Genomic DNA, 16,536 nt, shown 5'->3' on the forward strand with positions numbered 1-16,536 from the left:
ATGGTTTGGCATTTAAACTTCTTTTTAACCTAGCTCTCCCCCTACCTTTCCAGTGTTCTTTCACCTTACTTCCCATCAGGTATTCTTTAATCCAGTGACACTGACCTTCTTCTTGTTCCACAAACAAGACCCCTTAGTCTGTAAGCTCTGGGCATTATTTCTGGTTGTCCCCCATGCCTGGGATATTCTCTCTCATCTCTGCCTACCAGCTTCCCTGACTTCCTTTAAGTCCCAACTAAAACCCTGTCTTCTACAAAAAGCCTTTCCCAATTCCTCTTAATTTCAGTGCCTGCCTTCTTCCTTTATATCCTACATATATCTGTATCTATAGCTATATCTATCTACCTACCTATCTACCTATCTATCTACCTATCTATCTATCTATCTATCTATCTATAGCTTGTTTATGTATATTTATGAGACTTGAGGACAGGGACTATTTTTTGCCTCTTTTTCATCCACAGAGTTTACTACAGTGTCTGGCACACAGGAAGTGCTTTGTAAATGCTTATTGACTGACCTGTGACTTTGTCACCAGTAATTATTGTAGATATTTTCACATCACATTACAAGTGTTGCAGAGATTTCAGAATATCGTTTACATTCATCATTACTCCAAAATTACTATAGTTATTGGACTATATATGATGTAGATATATTACTTTATCATAAATTTATTTTCTAACTTTCCATATAATTGATTTCCTTTGTATATTTATTTTACTTTTTGCATTTAAAAACATTTTGAGAAGAGGTCTTTAAGTGTTAATCAGTCTAGGAAAGGAGTATGTGACACAAAAAAGATAAAAATTTCCTGTCATAAAGATTCAGTCTCAAAACAATGTAGAACAACAACATTGATAATCCATAGTCCAGATTATGGATGTATTTCCTGGACTAGAAACTTAATGGAGTATTTTGAATTAAAACACAGAAGTTAGGAAATTAATAATTAATGTTCCAACATCTGTTGGGAACATTGGGCTTCCTTATTACCAAGGAGTGGCTTTCCAAATGGTTTTCATGATAGAGGCAAGAGAAGTTTAACAGGCGCCAGCAGACTTTTTCTTTTCTGGTTTCTGTTGTACTGTGGGTCATGGAAGGATATATTCCAGATGCAGTTTTTATAAAATTAAGATATATTTAGTTAAAATTATATTATAACCTTCTACTTGGGAGAGAGTGATTATAAAGATAAAAAAATCATATTGTGTCTGAATGTTTGATTTTATGATTTGCCCACTGACAACAAAAAATTGTATCCAATTTTGCAAGTTTCTATGTCTGATATAACCCTATCTAGGTAATACCATCCAGTACTTTTATGACTCTTACTCTGTATATATTAATGACCCTTTTATTTGTGCCTATCATTTTCTATTCTTTAATGAAGTGCTAAAGATATCATTGGCATATTAATTTTTTAGTAATTCTGAAAAAGCTCAAGACATTTATTTTTAAGATATTTTATTAAAGTCCTTTATTTTACATCAGTTTTCGTTTCTGTGTAATACTCATCTCTCTTCCCCCCCTTGCTTATAAGTAACTTACTTATAACAATAAAAAAGAATTCATCAAAAACAACCAATAGATTGATTACATCAGGCAGTGTATACAACAGTGTTCTTAAAATCCTCTGGCCTCTGAGGGGAGGGAAATGTTTCTTTGTTTCTTTCCAAGGGCCATTATTTGTTTATCTTTTCATTTACAATCCAGAGGTTCTCAGACTTATTTGGTCTACTTCTCCCTTTTCAAAGAAAAAAAATTACTCAGCATCCCCTTGGAAATCTACTTTCTTTAACTCTTTAAACTTTTCTTTTTTTGAAATGTATGTAATTTCAAAAACTATATAAAATTTAAAAAATAATAAATAATGTATCTCAAATTGAACAATTTTGTTCACTTGGGAGTTTTTTCCTGCATTGAAATTTTGATGATGCAATATTGCTTCATGTAATTGTATTGTCATATTGTAAACAAGTCATTACATGCATATATTCCTGCCAGTGCATGCTGAAATTCCCAACAATGCACACCACACTCATCTTCCAACACTTACTTGTTAAGATTTGTCAGCAGACTTGACTACTTTTCAGTTATAACTTGCATTTTGTGTGTTTATTTGGGAAATAATGTAATCACTATGACTTTAATTGTGTCATGCAACATATGAAACTCTACAAGCTGTTTTTCAAAATTTTCTTCTCCTTTCTTTATGCTTCCACCTCCCCTTTATTTTTATTCAGTGATTCTCAATTGCACCCAAGGCTACTACCACCATCCCCATCACCACCCCTCAACCCCTGATCGTTATTGCATGATCCAGGGGGCAGTATCACCCACTATGGGAACCTAACCATTTATACATGTTTCATCTGTTGTGTACATATACATATATCCAAGATATACATGTGTAAAATATGTATGCATATATAATTATACCATATGTAATATTATTATACATTATCAATAGAGAATTATATAGCAATTATGTGTACCATTATTTACATAGTATATCTCAATAATTATAATTAAGATGTAATTATGTATCATTTTCATATAATATATAGTATCTAATGATGTGTGCTTATTACACATGTAATATATGATATAATGACATGTAACAAATTATTTGACATTAAAGTACAATAATATGGTATGATTATATAATATTTTATTATATATTGTATAATGGTATACATAAGTATTTGTATGATACAGGGTATCCCAAAAATTTTATGCTTTTGGGATACTCTATCTGCATATGCATTCGTTTATGTGTATATATATATCTATATCCACATATATAACATATATCCTGGACTATCAGTGTGAAGGAATGAATGATCCCCAAATTTAAAACAAGAATAGCAAACTGGATTGCCTTTGGAAAATTTCAAAACCGAGTATCAGGATAATTTGGGGATGCTTGGTAAATGTGAGCAGACTGAAATTTATAATCATTAAAAACTACAAAGAACTGATATAAAGGATTTTGTCAAGAAAATGGATGTTTAAAAAAGATAATTGGTCCCTTGGCAAAGGCAAGAGATACTTAGAAGACAGTCTGTGTCTTCCAGTGGTATTTTTGTGATATTAGGAAAAAGTGAAGAAGGTTGCTAGCAGTTTGGATGAGTGCAGGTCAAGTTTATCAGAGGATGAAGATAAGATTTACTTAGGATGGTGTAATGGTAATGTAATTTTGAATTTGAAGATCCCTTTGTGTTGGCAAAAGTAGCAGGTACTTAATACTTAGTAACTGAGCAAGCCTCTGATTGGGGGAACAGAAGGTATGAACTCCTGCCCCTTGTTACTGATGTAACAGGAAGTTGGCTGAAGGAAGTGAAGTAGGTAATACTGTGTATATAAGAAAAGCCCCAGAGAGGCACAGTCACAATTTCCTTGAGACTGAGATCTGGTGGCAGAACAGCTACAGAAGAATGAAGAACTGAGTCCTGAGAACTTGAGGTAGTGGAGCTTCTTCTGAACAGGCACCCAGGATCCCAGAGCCAGGAGGCCAGAGCCAAGGCCAGGAGCCCAAGTGACTAAAAGCATGACTGGGATGCTGAAACTTTGTTTGTTTGTGCCTTGGTTGAGCCTTGAATTCCTTGGAGCAGAAATAGTGAAGGAGCTGACATGGACCAGACCCTGTCAACGCCAATGTGGAGCAGGACCTACCCAGACAGCTGGTCAAGGAGCTGGGAGCTCTCTGCCATTGAATCCAGGTAGAATCTGGGACCATAGAAGGGGATCCAGGGAATCTGAGAACAGACCCCAAGTCAAGATGAAGAAAAGACCTCTCGGGGCGGCCAGGTAGCACAGCGAGTAAGAGCACCGGCTCCAGTGTCGGGATGACCTGGATCAAATCCGGGCTCAGATACTCAGCACCACACCCAGAAATAACTGGCCATGTAACCTTGAGCAAGTTACTTAACCCTGATTGCTTTAAAAAAAAAAAGAAAGAAAGAAAAGACCTCTCCTTGGATACTGAGTAATTACAGAATTATAGTTTACTAGTGACCTAAGTGGTGGAGGGTTTTGTGTATGATACTTAGTAAGACTTTACTGAAAAAGTGACTGATTGTACTTTGAGTACTTTGACTATTGTTACTATTAAGTGACTGATTGAGTTAATCAAGACTTTGCCCCAAGAGTGGAAGACTTTGACATATACTTTGATACTACTGATAAGTGACTGATTGAATTAACTTAAGAGTGACTATTTTGTGACTGATTGAATTAACTTGAGTGACCATTTTACTTTGAGACTATGTTGTGAATATTATGTTGTGATTTTCTGTGATAAGTTGAAATATGGGGAATGCTGTATTTTGAATTATGCTGTACCTTGATTTTCCATGAATGTTTTGCTTTTGTTATGGAATAGAGTGATCACTGTACTGGGTAATCAGAACCTTAAAAAAAAAAGCTATTCACAGTAGTTTTTCTGGCAAGCTTCTGTACATGGCATTACAGATGGGTAGGAATCTATGGGTCATAATCTGCGTCATTGGGGGATATTTACGAGAGATTACAAATCTTTTTGCATATGTGAAAATATTAGAGATATTAGTGTCTTTAAATCTTTAGTAAAATTCATTTGCGAATCAGGATCAGGAGTGTTTTTTGTTGTTTTGTTTTGTTTTTTTACTTTGGCAGCCCTTTTAGGGCTTGTTCCATTTCTTTTTCTGAGATTGAATTGTTCCTGTTTCTGATTATGTTGTTAATTTGGTTATTTCGTGTTTTTATTGATACCCATCTGCTTCTTTGAACTATCAGTTTTACATATTCAAAAACATTAATTTCATTTATTAGTCTTTCATCTAAACCTTTTAAAACATTTTTATTTGAGCTTGCATGTTGAATATCCTTGCTTACCTCTGGGAGTTTTTGAAAGAATGGCTTGAATTCTTCCTTTTTTGCTGGATCTCCACTTTTTTTTTTTATTGAGGACTAAGCTCAGCTTTGCAGTATATGAAATTTTGTGGAGCAAACTACTTTTTACTTTTCATACTGATTCTCAGTTCCTTTGATTTCTTGTAAATGAGGGATGGCTTTGTGCTATTCTGATTGGTTTTCTTTGGCATGTGAAAGGTTTGTGTTGTTTGTTTTTTTTCTTGGCAGTAGCCAATATTTGTTTTTTCTATTTCTGAATTTTGACTATAAAGTTTCTTTTGTGAATTAAACTTTAGATTTTTCCATTGGTTTTCATGTTTTAATTCTTTTTTTTTTTTTAAAGCAATCAGGGTTAAGTAACTTGCTCAAGGTTACACAGCCAGTTATTTCTGGGTGTGGTGCTGACTGTCTGAGCCCGGGATTCAATCTCCAGGTCATGCCAACACTGGAGCAGGTGCTCTTACTCGCTGTGCTACCTGGCCGCCCCTCCATTGGTTTTCTGTAGTCTCTTGATCAGTACTTTGCCATCTATTTACAGTGTTTCTAGACAATTTTCCTGTATGATTTTTCTGAAATATGATATATGTTTTTTAATCATGTTTTTCTGGAAGATTTATCCTTGGATTATAATTTTACATTCTATCTTTATTCTTGCTTTTTAGAGTTTTTATATATACTTCCATTATTGTTTTATCTTGATTTTTTTCTCTTCTACCTCAGGATTTTTGTATTCTAGTTCTATATTTTGTTGGGATAGGGGGAGTGGAATCTTTGCAGATGAAATTTGCAGGATGAGTTATTTTCTTTCCTTTATGTACTTGCTGCCAAGTCTTGCTTGATACTGGCTATGATTCCTTGATACTTAAACTCTTTCTTTCTGTGTACTTGAACTATTTATACTTTGATTTGGAAGCTCTGAATTTTAACTGACATTCCTGGGTGTGTTCAGTTTGAGATTTCTTCTTTCTTTCTGTTTTTATTTTGCTTTCTGGCAATAATACATTTAGGTAGTTTTCTTTTATTATTTCTTGAAATTTATTGTTTAAGTTCTTTGTATGTTCTTGGTTTTCAGGGAGTCAGATAAGTCTTAAATTATCTCTCATTGACATTTCCCAGGGTAGTTGTTTTTGATAGTCTATAGATACCATGCATTTTCTTCTGTTTGCCAGCTTCCACCCACCAACCCCTGCCAAATATTTTGACTTTGTTTAAATATGCTTGTCTTGTGGATTCATTGAGTTCTGATTGCTTCATTCTGTTTTTCAGGGAGTCTGTATCTTGGGTAAAGTTTCTGCCTTCCATTCTAAACTATTTTTCCTCTTTCTAATTTTTTTCTTCCAGAACTGTTATTTCAAGGTCTCTCACAAGCAAAGTATGATCTGAGTTGAAGATATATGAAATAATCTTCAGTGAATATATAACTGCTACATAATGTTATACAATCTATGTGCATAAGTGCTAAGGGAATTTAGAATAAGTAGCAATTCCTTATATGATGAGGATACTAAAAGAGCCTTTCATGCAAAGATGAACCTTGAGCTAGCCACTGAGAAAAGTGTTAGCTCTAGAAAGGAAAAGAAAAAGGATTTTTGGTAGGGAGGAGAAAACAGCTTGAGCAAAGGCACAGAAGTTGTTTTTAAGCATAAGGAGATAAAATAGTGGCAGGTATTGTTTGAAGGTAGTGAGAAACTTGGGGAGTTCATTGATAGAGGTCCTGGAATGATAGACTGCATTCAGAACTTGATACTATTGGCAGTTGTGACTTAATAAAATTAATGATCTGGCTATGGGATACAGGATTAATTGGAGAGGGAGAGACTAAAGATGGGGGAACAGTTTGAAAATTTGGATTAGTCTAGGTGTGAAGAGATTGTTTGATTAGAATTGTGACAATTGGAATAGAAAAAGAAATATGAATAAGAGATTGAAAAATATTGACTTCTAATATTAACTTATCAGGCATTTTATATTTTTTTCTAGATCCTGAGAGTTATATAATTAAAGGAATTTATAAGTACATTATCCATTTGGTTTCTAGAATGCTTAAAGCAGTGGTGAAATGAATGGAACACCAGTTCTGGAGTTAGGAGGACCTGAGTTCAAATCCAGCCTCAGACACTTAACACTTACTAGCTGTGTGACCTTGGGAAAGTCACTTTACCCCAATTGACCTGCCTTCTCCCCTCCAAAAAAGCAAAAAAAAAAAAATTATTTTTAAATAGAATGCTTAAAGAATGAAGTTTCTGCTTTGGTTTTTAGTGACTTTCCTACACACACACACACACACACACACACACACACACACAGAGTCAAATATTTTCTTGCCAAATTTATATACTTTGCAAAATATACAGTGATATTACAATAGTTTAAAGGCCTTATTAATATTTTTTGATTCAATTCTCAATGTAGCTCAGTCTTCCTCTCTGAATCAAAAATGGACTAAATGAATTCTATTATCTTTTTCAACTCTAAAATTGTAGGAATCTATTTTTCTCCCTGTACTCAGACTGACAATCACTTTCTATTTTATTGCAGTGCAAGCAGCCAGCCATTTAGTCCATAAACTTCAGCAGAAGGAGCAGGAACAAAGAAAGGTAAAATCAAATAAAGGATATATATCTTAGACTTAACATATTATCACATTACAACTGAAAATATTAACAAAAATTTGTCTTTTGTCCATCTTATTAGTCATTTAAAAATTTTTTAAGATGATGAAATAATTCTTTAGCGTAGGGGTTGACAAACGGCCAGAGAGCTAATAATGGCCTTTTTATTTTTGAATAAAGTTTTATTGTATTCAAAATATAAAAATTATACTTAGTTTAAAAGCTGAACAAAATTGGCAGTGGTTGGAATTTGCTGATTCCTGCTCTAGATAAAGGATCCTGAAAAGAGGTAGAAGTGCCTAACTTACCCATATGCTAAGAAGCAGGGCCTTTTTTTCTTTTAGCTTTTCTCCCCTTTGCTCTTAAAAGTGGTATTTCTCATGTGAAAGAGAGAGAGAAAATAAGGCTTACATGGAAAAAAAAAAACACCAGAATGGCAATGTAAATCTTTGCTTGCTAGCCAGAAACATAAAATTTCTTATGTATATTCCCTGTAGAAAAGGAAGCATTTCATGCTTGCAGAGGCATTTTTAATGCATATATTATAGGATGATGTGAATCATTTATTGGGCAGTTCTTGGCCTATGTGAATTAGATTTTAACTAAATTCATATTTGGAAAAAACGTAAGCATCTTATAATAGTTTGTATTTTTACTTTGAAATGTTCATAAATTTTACCAGATAGTTTTTATTCTCAATTTACAAAGTTACAACTTAAAATTATACAATCATGTTGAAAGTATGAAAGTCACTCTGGAAATATCTTCCATACCAAAAAAAAAAGCCCCATACAATCTTCACATTTTCATTTCTTTGGAATTTAGTTTTCAATGAGCAGTGGAAGGTAATAATTTTGAAATGGTTTAATACTGCCACCAGCAAAAAAATAATAGAGTAATCAACTCCACTGGGCTGAATTTTACTTCTTTTTGAGAACCAGGGCTAAAGATTTCTTACTGCAGAATTCTGTGTTGAGATAATTCAGTGTAGAGATAATACCAAGATAAAAAACTCACCTCAACCTTTTATCATGTCTGGCAGATATAAAATTCTCCTGAATTTTGAAATGAAAGTTTGAAGAAAATTAATATATTTAAAAAAGATCAGTATTACTCAAGCAAAGTTGGAGAGTTACTCATCACTCTGACCTGAGCACTGGGTTAAGGGGGAGCTGCTGAATGTCTTGAATGAAGAGTGTTTTTCAACCACTGACTCTTAGAGGTAGCCAGGAAGAAGACATAGTGCTGCTGCATGCCGTATAATTGATCTTTATTTTATTGTGAACATTGGGTGTATCAGATCAAATAACAGCCCTTTCTGATAAGGACTCACTAGAAAGTGGTGGTAGACTGTTCTCTGTTGTTCTTTGTTAGATGTTTGATTGAGAAATGACTAAGTGAAGTCAACTACTTACATACTCACTTGCCTATGAGCATCTAGGAGGATAATTAAAGCACATTTTCAGGCTTTTAGAATATATTTTGATTCCATCATGTATAATCTATACTTTCTTAATTACAAGGAAGATGGCATGTTTATTACTGAGAAAAGGCAGAATTCTTTTGACTATTTTGCTTCCATCTTTGCCATCAAGGAGAGTGGTGTTCTAACCAAAAAGGGTAAGATAACAAAGAAAAAATTGAAGCCTAAGAGAGGAATCAGTAGCCCGTTTAAATTAAAATTTCCAGGCTCAAATTATATCATCAGAAATAAAAAGAAATCATATATGTGCCTATAATTTTTTGAGTAATGTCGTGAAGAATATCATCTACATTGTTAGATATTATCACTATTTGATATTTTTGTTTCATTGTTTTTCTTTGTCACAAGAGGAGTTTCATTCAGGGTAGGGGAGGTAGAAAATGCCTGCAATGTGAAGGAAAAGTTATCAGTAAGTGTTACATGCATAATATATATGTGTATATGCATGTGTGTACATATGAAATGTTCCAATTTTTCAAAAAGGTAGTTTCATAAATAAGCTTGAGTTTATTAGTTCCTATAAAAATTCTATAATGGATTGTTAAATGGATAATTTGAGTGTACTTGAGAAAAAAACTGTGACTACTAATATCTTGTAAAGATTCACTAAGAACAAATTATGCCTAATTAACTTTATTTCTTTTGTTTTGATAAGATCATTAATTATGTTAATTGATCATGGTACTACCTTGATGTTGCTATTGTATTTAGCAAAGTTTTGTGATATGTTTGTGGGTATGATGGAGAAATGGTACAGTATTATAGTACCATTGGGTGGATTTGCCCTTGTTTAAACAGTGGTAATCCAGAGTTGATGAATTACTTCAAATTAATTTCAGGGTCAACCTAGTTGAAAGTATTTAATGGCATATCAGAGAGCTTTGTCCTTGTCCCAGTTATGTTGAACATTTTTATCAGTGGTGTGAATGAAGGCATATAAGTCATGTTTATGAAATTTTGAGATGATTCAAAACCAAGAGGAACTGAAAATCTATTTGGTGAAATCAAAGTTCAAAATGATCTTGATTTTTTTATGATGATGTGCTAAATTGGATAAGATGAAATTTAGTAAGAATAAATATAAAATCTTCCATATGATTTTTTTCACTGTGGAGTTGACTTATATTGATTAGAAATGCACATGAAAGAACCCTAGGTGTCTTAGTTAACAAATTCAGTATGTTTGTAGTGTGTTGGAAAAGATAATGTAGTCATAGGCTTCATTGTTAGAATGATGGTGTTTACAGAATGTTGGAACTTAAGGGACTTTAGAGGTCATTTTACAGATGTACAGACAGAGGCCCAAAGAAGAATGGCTTTTTTCAAGTCATATATTTAGAGAGTGGTAGTGCCAGAACTCCTACCTAGCTCTTCTCATTCCAAGTCTGGCTTTCTTTTCTCTACATCAAACTAAGAACCCCATTGTACAGCTATTGTCCTACTTTACTTCTTCCCTTCCCTTCCCTTTTATATCTCTTGAAAAAAATTTCTATACCTGATGCCTCTACTTCTTTGCCCCCTTACATTCTAGTTTCTGCCTTAAGTACTATACTGAAACTGCTCTCTTAAAGACACTAGTGCTATCATAATTTGTAAATCTAATGACCTTTCTTTAGTGCTCATCATCCTTGACTTCTCTGTAATTTTTTAGACTTGCCCAACCCTTCCTACAGGACACCTCCCTCCACTAGAAGCAGCATATTTGTCTCATTCCTTTTCTACCTCTGATTTCTCCCTTAGTATTCCGCAAGGGAAGAATGTTTGTCTAAATTCTTACGTTCTTTTTTTAAAAGAGAGTCTTTTAATATAGGTCCTGAAATAGGATGTACAAAACATCCCACTGAGTAGTACTGCTCTCACACACATTAATCTGACCCCATACAGTTGGATACTGTGACTTTCCAAAAAAAGATATGAACTTTATATGTTCTACTTTATCTAGCACAGGTTTTGTTATACAGTAGACATTAAATGAATACTTCTTGAATGAATTATAACCAGCTCTGGGTAGACCACACTTAAAGTGTGATTAGTTCTGGGTTGTACATGATGTTTATAAGCTTGGGTACTTTCAGAAGAATGTGGTCAGGATAACAAGAAATAAAAAATTCTTATCAAATGAGTATTTGAAGGAATTGGAGATATTTGAATCCGGAGAAGAGAAAACACTGGGGAGTAGGACAGTTGTCTTTGAATATCTGAAGGGCTGTCATATAGAAAATGGCAATAGACTAATTCTTTGGTTCTCCAGAGGATAGAAGCATGAGCATTGGTTAGAAGTTGCAAGAAGGCACATTTCAGTTCAGTATATGGAAGAACTAATTTTTTGAGTTGCCCAGTAAAGGGATTGCTTGCAGAAGTAGCAAGGTTCAAGTGAAGGTTGTATGGCTGTAAATTCATAATGTTTTAGAAAGGATTGGGTAGGAGGTTACACTAGATAGCTTCCAAGATCCTGTCCAACTATCAGATTATATGAGGAGAGAATTCTGAAAGAAGCAGACATTTGTGCCTTCTTATGTCACAACACAAAGAACAGTGTAAAAAGAATAGGATATAATGTTGATTGATTGCTTGATGGTGGTATGAGACTATAGTGAGACAGACATGGAAAATGAAGTAAGTGTGGATAGGACAAACTGATTTTGTAAGTTGATAAAAATGTGAAGGGTGGAATGCTTCAAAGAAATTTTCTAACTTATCTATAAGCCTACTTTAGAGATTGTTTTAACAGTCCTTTCAAATCTTGCTAAAGGAATAGGAAAGAAAATCATGGGTGATCCAAAATGTTGCAAATAATTTCTTATTTATGATGCATAAAATTTTGCCTTTTGCTTGTTTTATAAAATAAAAGGATTAAGAATAAAGTTTGTTGCCTAATTAAAAGTTCTGTCTCGTTGTTAACATTTGCCCCAATTAAAAAGTGAAAGTCAGAATATTAGGGGGGGAAGAGCTCTAGGTTATAATGCTACCTCTAGAAATATAGGTCAGGTAACTGGGACAAAGAGCAGGGCATTAGGATCATTAAGTATCTTTTATTCATCCTCTTGAATTAGTTCCCATAGGAACAAAATCCCTCTGACTATTTTAAAATTTAAAAGCTAAAATTTAATGGTGAAAGGAGCATTTACTTTTACTTATACTAAAATATTAAGAATTCTGATAAAAAGCAACATTGAATCAATCTTGAGCCAGGCGTATCTTTATCAAGCTTCTCAGTTTGAGATATATTTATTTGAAACTTCATGTTTAAATGCAAAAGAATACTTTATGACATTCTAATAATGTTTGCTTTTTTTACATAAATGAAATCCCAAAACTCATTTTGCAGGAAGCAAATTGTAAAGATGATTCTGTGGAGTTGAAACCAGTATGATTTAGTTGTGTTGTGTTTAAACTGATAATGGGTAATGAAGTACCCCCCAAAATTATGAATCCTTACAAAGGTTTTATTTTGAAAAGAAAATGTTCAAGAATGGTAGACAGTTTTTGGAGCAGTGATTTTCTACTTTTTGATTTGTAATTGCCTTGTTTTATTTCTTTCTTAATTTTTATTCCTACTGTAAGAATGCCACATAGAATGCTTACTTATTAATTATTCAAAATTAATTTTATTTAGAAGTTTATATTGAGATTATTAGAGTATTTTAAAATTAAGGGTTTCTTATATAGAGAGGTATTTGCCAATAAGTAATTTATATTAGCATCAGGTACTAGCTGTGTGACTTAATCTTGTCCTCAGTTTCCTCATCTGTAGTGTGGAGATAATAATAGTACCTACCTCCCAGAGCTGTTGTGAGGATAACATCAAATAATATTAGTAAAGAGTTTTGCAAACCTTAAAACACTGTATAAAGATAGCTATAATAATTGTTATAATATCGTGTATATAACAATAGAAGCTAATATTTGTATTGCATTTTAAAGCTTGCAAAGTGCTTGACATTATCTCACATGTAGTGAATTATCATTCTTTGTCTTTGATATTATTTATGTATTTATCCTCTTATCATTTTTATACAAAATATTTCATCTTATTTTAAAGTCCTGCAATTATATACTGCACAATAAATGCTATAAAGATTGTGTATATGTAGATATGTACGTATATACTTTTGATCTGTATTTTTTTTGTGCTGAATGTATATAATGAATTTGTTTCTGTGCTATGGATTGTTAAAAATTCTTGGCCATGTCTTGGTCTCAGTACTGAATGGGTGAAAGCAGTTGTCTAAGGGAGATTCTGAATAATGTATTTTGCCAAATAGTTTAGTTCTTAAACTCACAGATATTTTATTTTCCAAACCACTGTCCCTGAAATATAGCCCTCCTTCCTCCTTCACTCTCAATATTACTAATTGTATCATGTCGAGGGAGTGAAAAACACACTTTAGACCCAGGTAATATTATTAAAGAATACTGAGCCCAAAGTTTTTCTAAAGCAGCAGAGTCTACCTGGACCATTTCTAAACCATGAAACAGCCTATCTTTCTGTCTCCTCTTTTAGAAGTTTTACACTGTAGTTAATGCCTATCATTAAAGTTAGTAATAGGATTCAAATTCTGTGATGCTATGATAACATTTATCAACAAGTTTCTGTTGTAATCCCACTGGGATAGATTTATGTTTGGCATACATATGTTTGGCATTTGTAACTGTCTCCCTTAATAAATCTTCATTTCATTAAAAGTAATTAGGAGTTTAGATGCTCTAACCACAGGATGCAAACACATTTACAAAGCATTTTCTCAGACTTTAAATTGAATTCTTTCCTCTTATAACATACAGTTCCAAAATATCTAGAGATGGTTTTTTTTTCACTTTTTTTGTACATGACTGCCCCTTTTGTGAAACTAAGAAATTATTTCTCCAGAACAGTCAAATTGTAATAAGTAGATTAAAATATTTTAATGATTGTAGGGTATCTTTTCAGAGCAGTAATATTATTTACAATAAGTCTGTTCTATCTAACCAGTTTTCCAGCTGGATTGACTTATGCACAGGGAAGTGGTGACACATCCCAAGTTAGAGAGTTAGTAAACATTTCCTGAATAACTAGACCTTGTGGTCACTGAGGAACAAAGAAACCAGCAAGTAAAAAACATATGAAAATATATAAAAACCAGTTCTTTTTAATAAAAATACAAATGGAAAACTTTTTTGTGATCTATGAAATATCTTTAGGCAAAAACGTTTCTAATTCATTGTTACTGATATACTATAAAAATGATTCCTTTCTGTTATTAATGTCTGAATCATGTATACACTAGGGCCACTAGTGCCTAAAAAGTATCTTCACATCTCCTGTGATGAAAATACATAAACAGCAGAATTCAACATCGTTAGTCATCTTTTTAAAGATTTTCATATTATGTAAGACACATGTATGTAAATTAAGTTTGCTGTCATGTGGATGTCCTGAATATATTGTTCTCAGCTAATGCATAAAACAGTATGGAAAAGTAGTTGTTACATGTCATGTGTATTGAACTTATAGGTATGAAAATCTACACTTAATTTAGTCAACCAATCAGATATTTGTTAAGTGCCTACTCATGCCAGGTACTAGATGCAGGAGACCTAAGAACATGTCCTTTCTTGTAATGAGCTTACACCTAATGGGAGACAAAACGGGTAGATATAAAAATGTAGAAAGCATAAATATAAAGAATAAATACAAATATACACAAAAAAGTTAAATATATGGTGGTTTGGAAGGGAGAGCAGTAGCAACTGGGGGAATCAGGAAAGGCTTTATGTAGACGATGGCACTTGTACTACTTCTTAAAGAAAAAAGAGGAATTTTCTGAGGAGAAGGTAAGTAGGAAATACATTCTAGGCATAGAGTTGGCCATTGGAAAGGCATAGAGATACAAGGTGGAGTGGCATGTATGAGGAACAGAGAAAAGACCAGTTTGATCAGATTCAGAGTGCCAGAGGAACTAGGTTGATAGGGTTTTAACAGCAAAGCAGTACAGTTTATATTTTATCCTAAAGGAAAATTTGGTTGAACAAACATTTAATAAGTACTTCTGCTGTGTGCAGAACACTATATTTAATTCTGGGAGAAATACAAAATTTAAATTAGTCATGGCCCCTACTGTTAGACAACGTACAGTCTCTTGGAGATACATGACACGTGCACAGACAACTGTTCTACAAAATAATACATGAAAATATCATTAGAGGGGTGGCTAGGTAGTTCAGTGAATAGAGCACCAGCCCTGGAGTCAGGAGGACCTGAGTTCAAATGTGGCCTCAGACACTTAACACAAAACTAGCCATGTGACCTTGGGCAAGTCACTTAACCCCAATTGCCTTACCTTCCTCCCTCCAAAAAAAGAGCAAAAATAAAATATCATTAGAAAGCTGCAAAACAAAGTACTATGTGATGTCTAGAAAGAAAAGGTTATTATTAAATGGAGATATTAGAGAATGTTTTGTAGAGGGAAATGTGTCATTTATGTTGAGCTTTAGAGAATAGGTTCAACAGATGAAGTGGGTGAAGTCCATTTCTGGGAGATGGTATGGTATAAAAAGCAAAGGCCCAGAGGCAGGAAAGCGCAGAACATGCTGTAGTCTACTTTGGGTACAGCAGAGAGTACAGAAGGACTTTAGGGAAGAATATGAAGTAAAAACAGACAGGAAAGATCTCACCAGAATTTCGAGGACCTTGAATACCAGGCAGAGGAATTGGAAGTTTATTTGGTTAGTTAAATAGGAAGTCAGTATCTGAGGAAAGAAGTAACATAATCACCAAAAAAAAAAGGCAAAAGAAATATGAATATCAATTCCGGAAATATCTTGTTGTAATATACCTTAAAAAAGAGGAAATATTTCATTGGTAAAAGACAGACCAGTTTTGAACATTTTTCAGTTGGAATTCAAGGCATGTGTAATGACTTGAATTCCAATTGAAAAATGTTCAGAAGTATATTTCTCTTTGATTGTTGAGCTAAAAGTAATATAGAAAACAATTATAATAGATTAGCAGTATCTATTTTTAGCAGTTAGTCTTTTGAGACTCAGAAATAATACATTGTGTACAACCCTATATTGTAGGCAGTATGAATATTATCTTTAAAGATGAAGAAACTTGATATGATGAGGATTAGATTATATGTCAAAATAACTATTAAATATCAGAACTAGGAGTCAAGCAAAGATCTGAGTACAAATGTTTTTCTGATTCCCAGTAGCCATCATTGTTGCTCATGAAATATGGCTAAACCAGGAATGCTATTTCTTTATAGTTTGGCCTTGCTTTTTTGTATTTGATGCATTCCAGAAAAGTTAGGTACCAAAAAAAGATATTTACATATTTGTATTACCATATGTAACCCATTAGCTGCCAAATATTGTTTCCACCTCCCTATCATTTTTTGTATATGTCCCTATCTTTCCACTCACACAGCTACTACTCTTGTTGAGGCCCTTATTATCTCTTTCCTGGACTATTATAATAACCTTCTAGTTGGTCTCTTTGCCTTCTCTCCACTACGTCATTGTCTACATAGTTGTCAGAAATAATTTTCCTAAAACACAGGT

The 16,536-nt window shown here is 33.4% G+C and overlaps 1 protein-coding gene across 2 annotated transcripts in view; it reads left to right on the top strand.

Moving 5' to 3' along the window:
* The window catches only part of BLOC1S5 (biogenesis of lysosomal organelles complex 1 subunit 5), a 72,288-nt gene that overhangs the window by 22,931 nt on the left and 32,821 nt on the right, over positions 1 to 16,536 (top strand). For both annotated transcript variants that reach the window (XM_069103520.1, XM_069103519.1), the window contains exon 4: positions 7,435 to 7,493. In XM_069103520.1, the coding sequence (XP_068959621.1) occupies positions 7,435 to 7,493 (59 nt within the window). The remainder of the gene's footprint in view (positions 1 to 7,434; positions 7,494 to 16,536) is intronic.

The sequence above is a fragment of the Petaurus breviceps genome, unplaced genomic scaffold (genome assembly GCF_028583685.1).
Source record: "Petaurus breviceps papuanus isolate PSGF00001 unplaced genomic scaffold, PetGlider_PUasm1.0 582, whole genome shotgun sequence".
Lineage (NCBI taxonomy): Eukaryota > Metazoa > Chordata > Mammalia > Diprotodontia > Petauridae > Petaurus > Petaurus breviceps.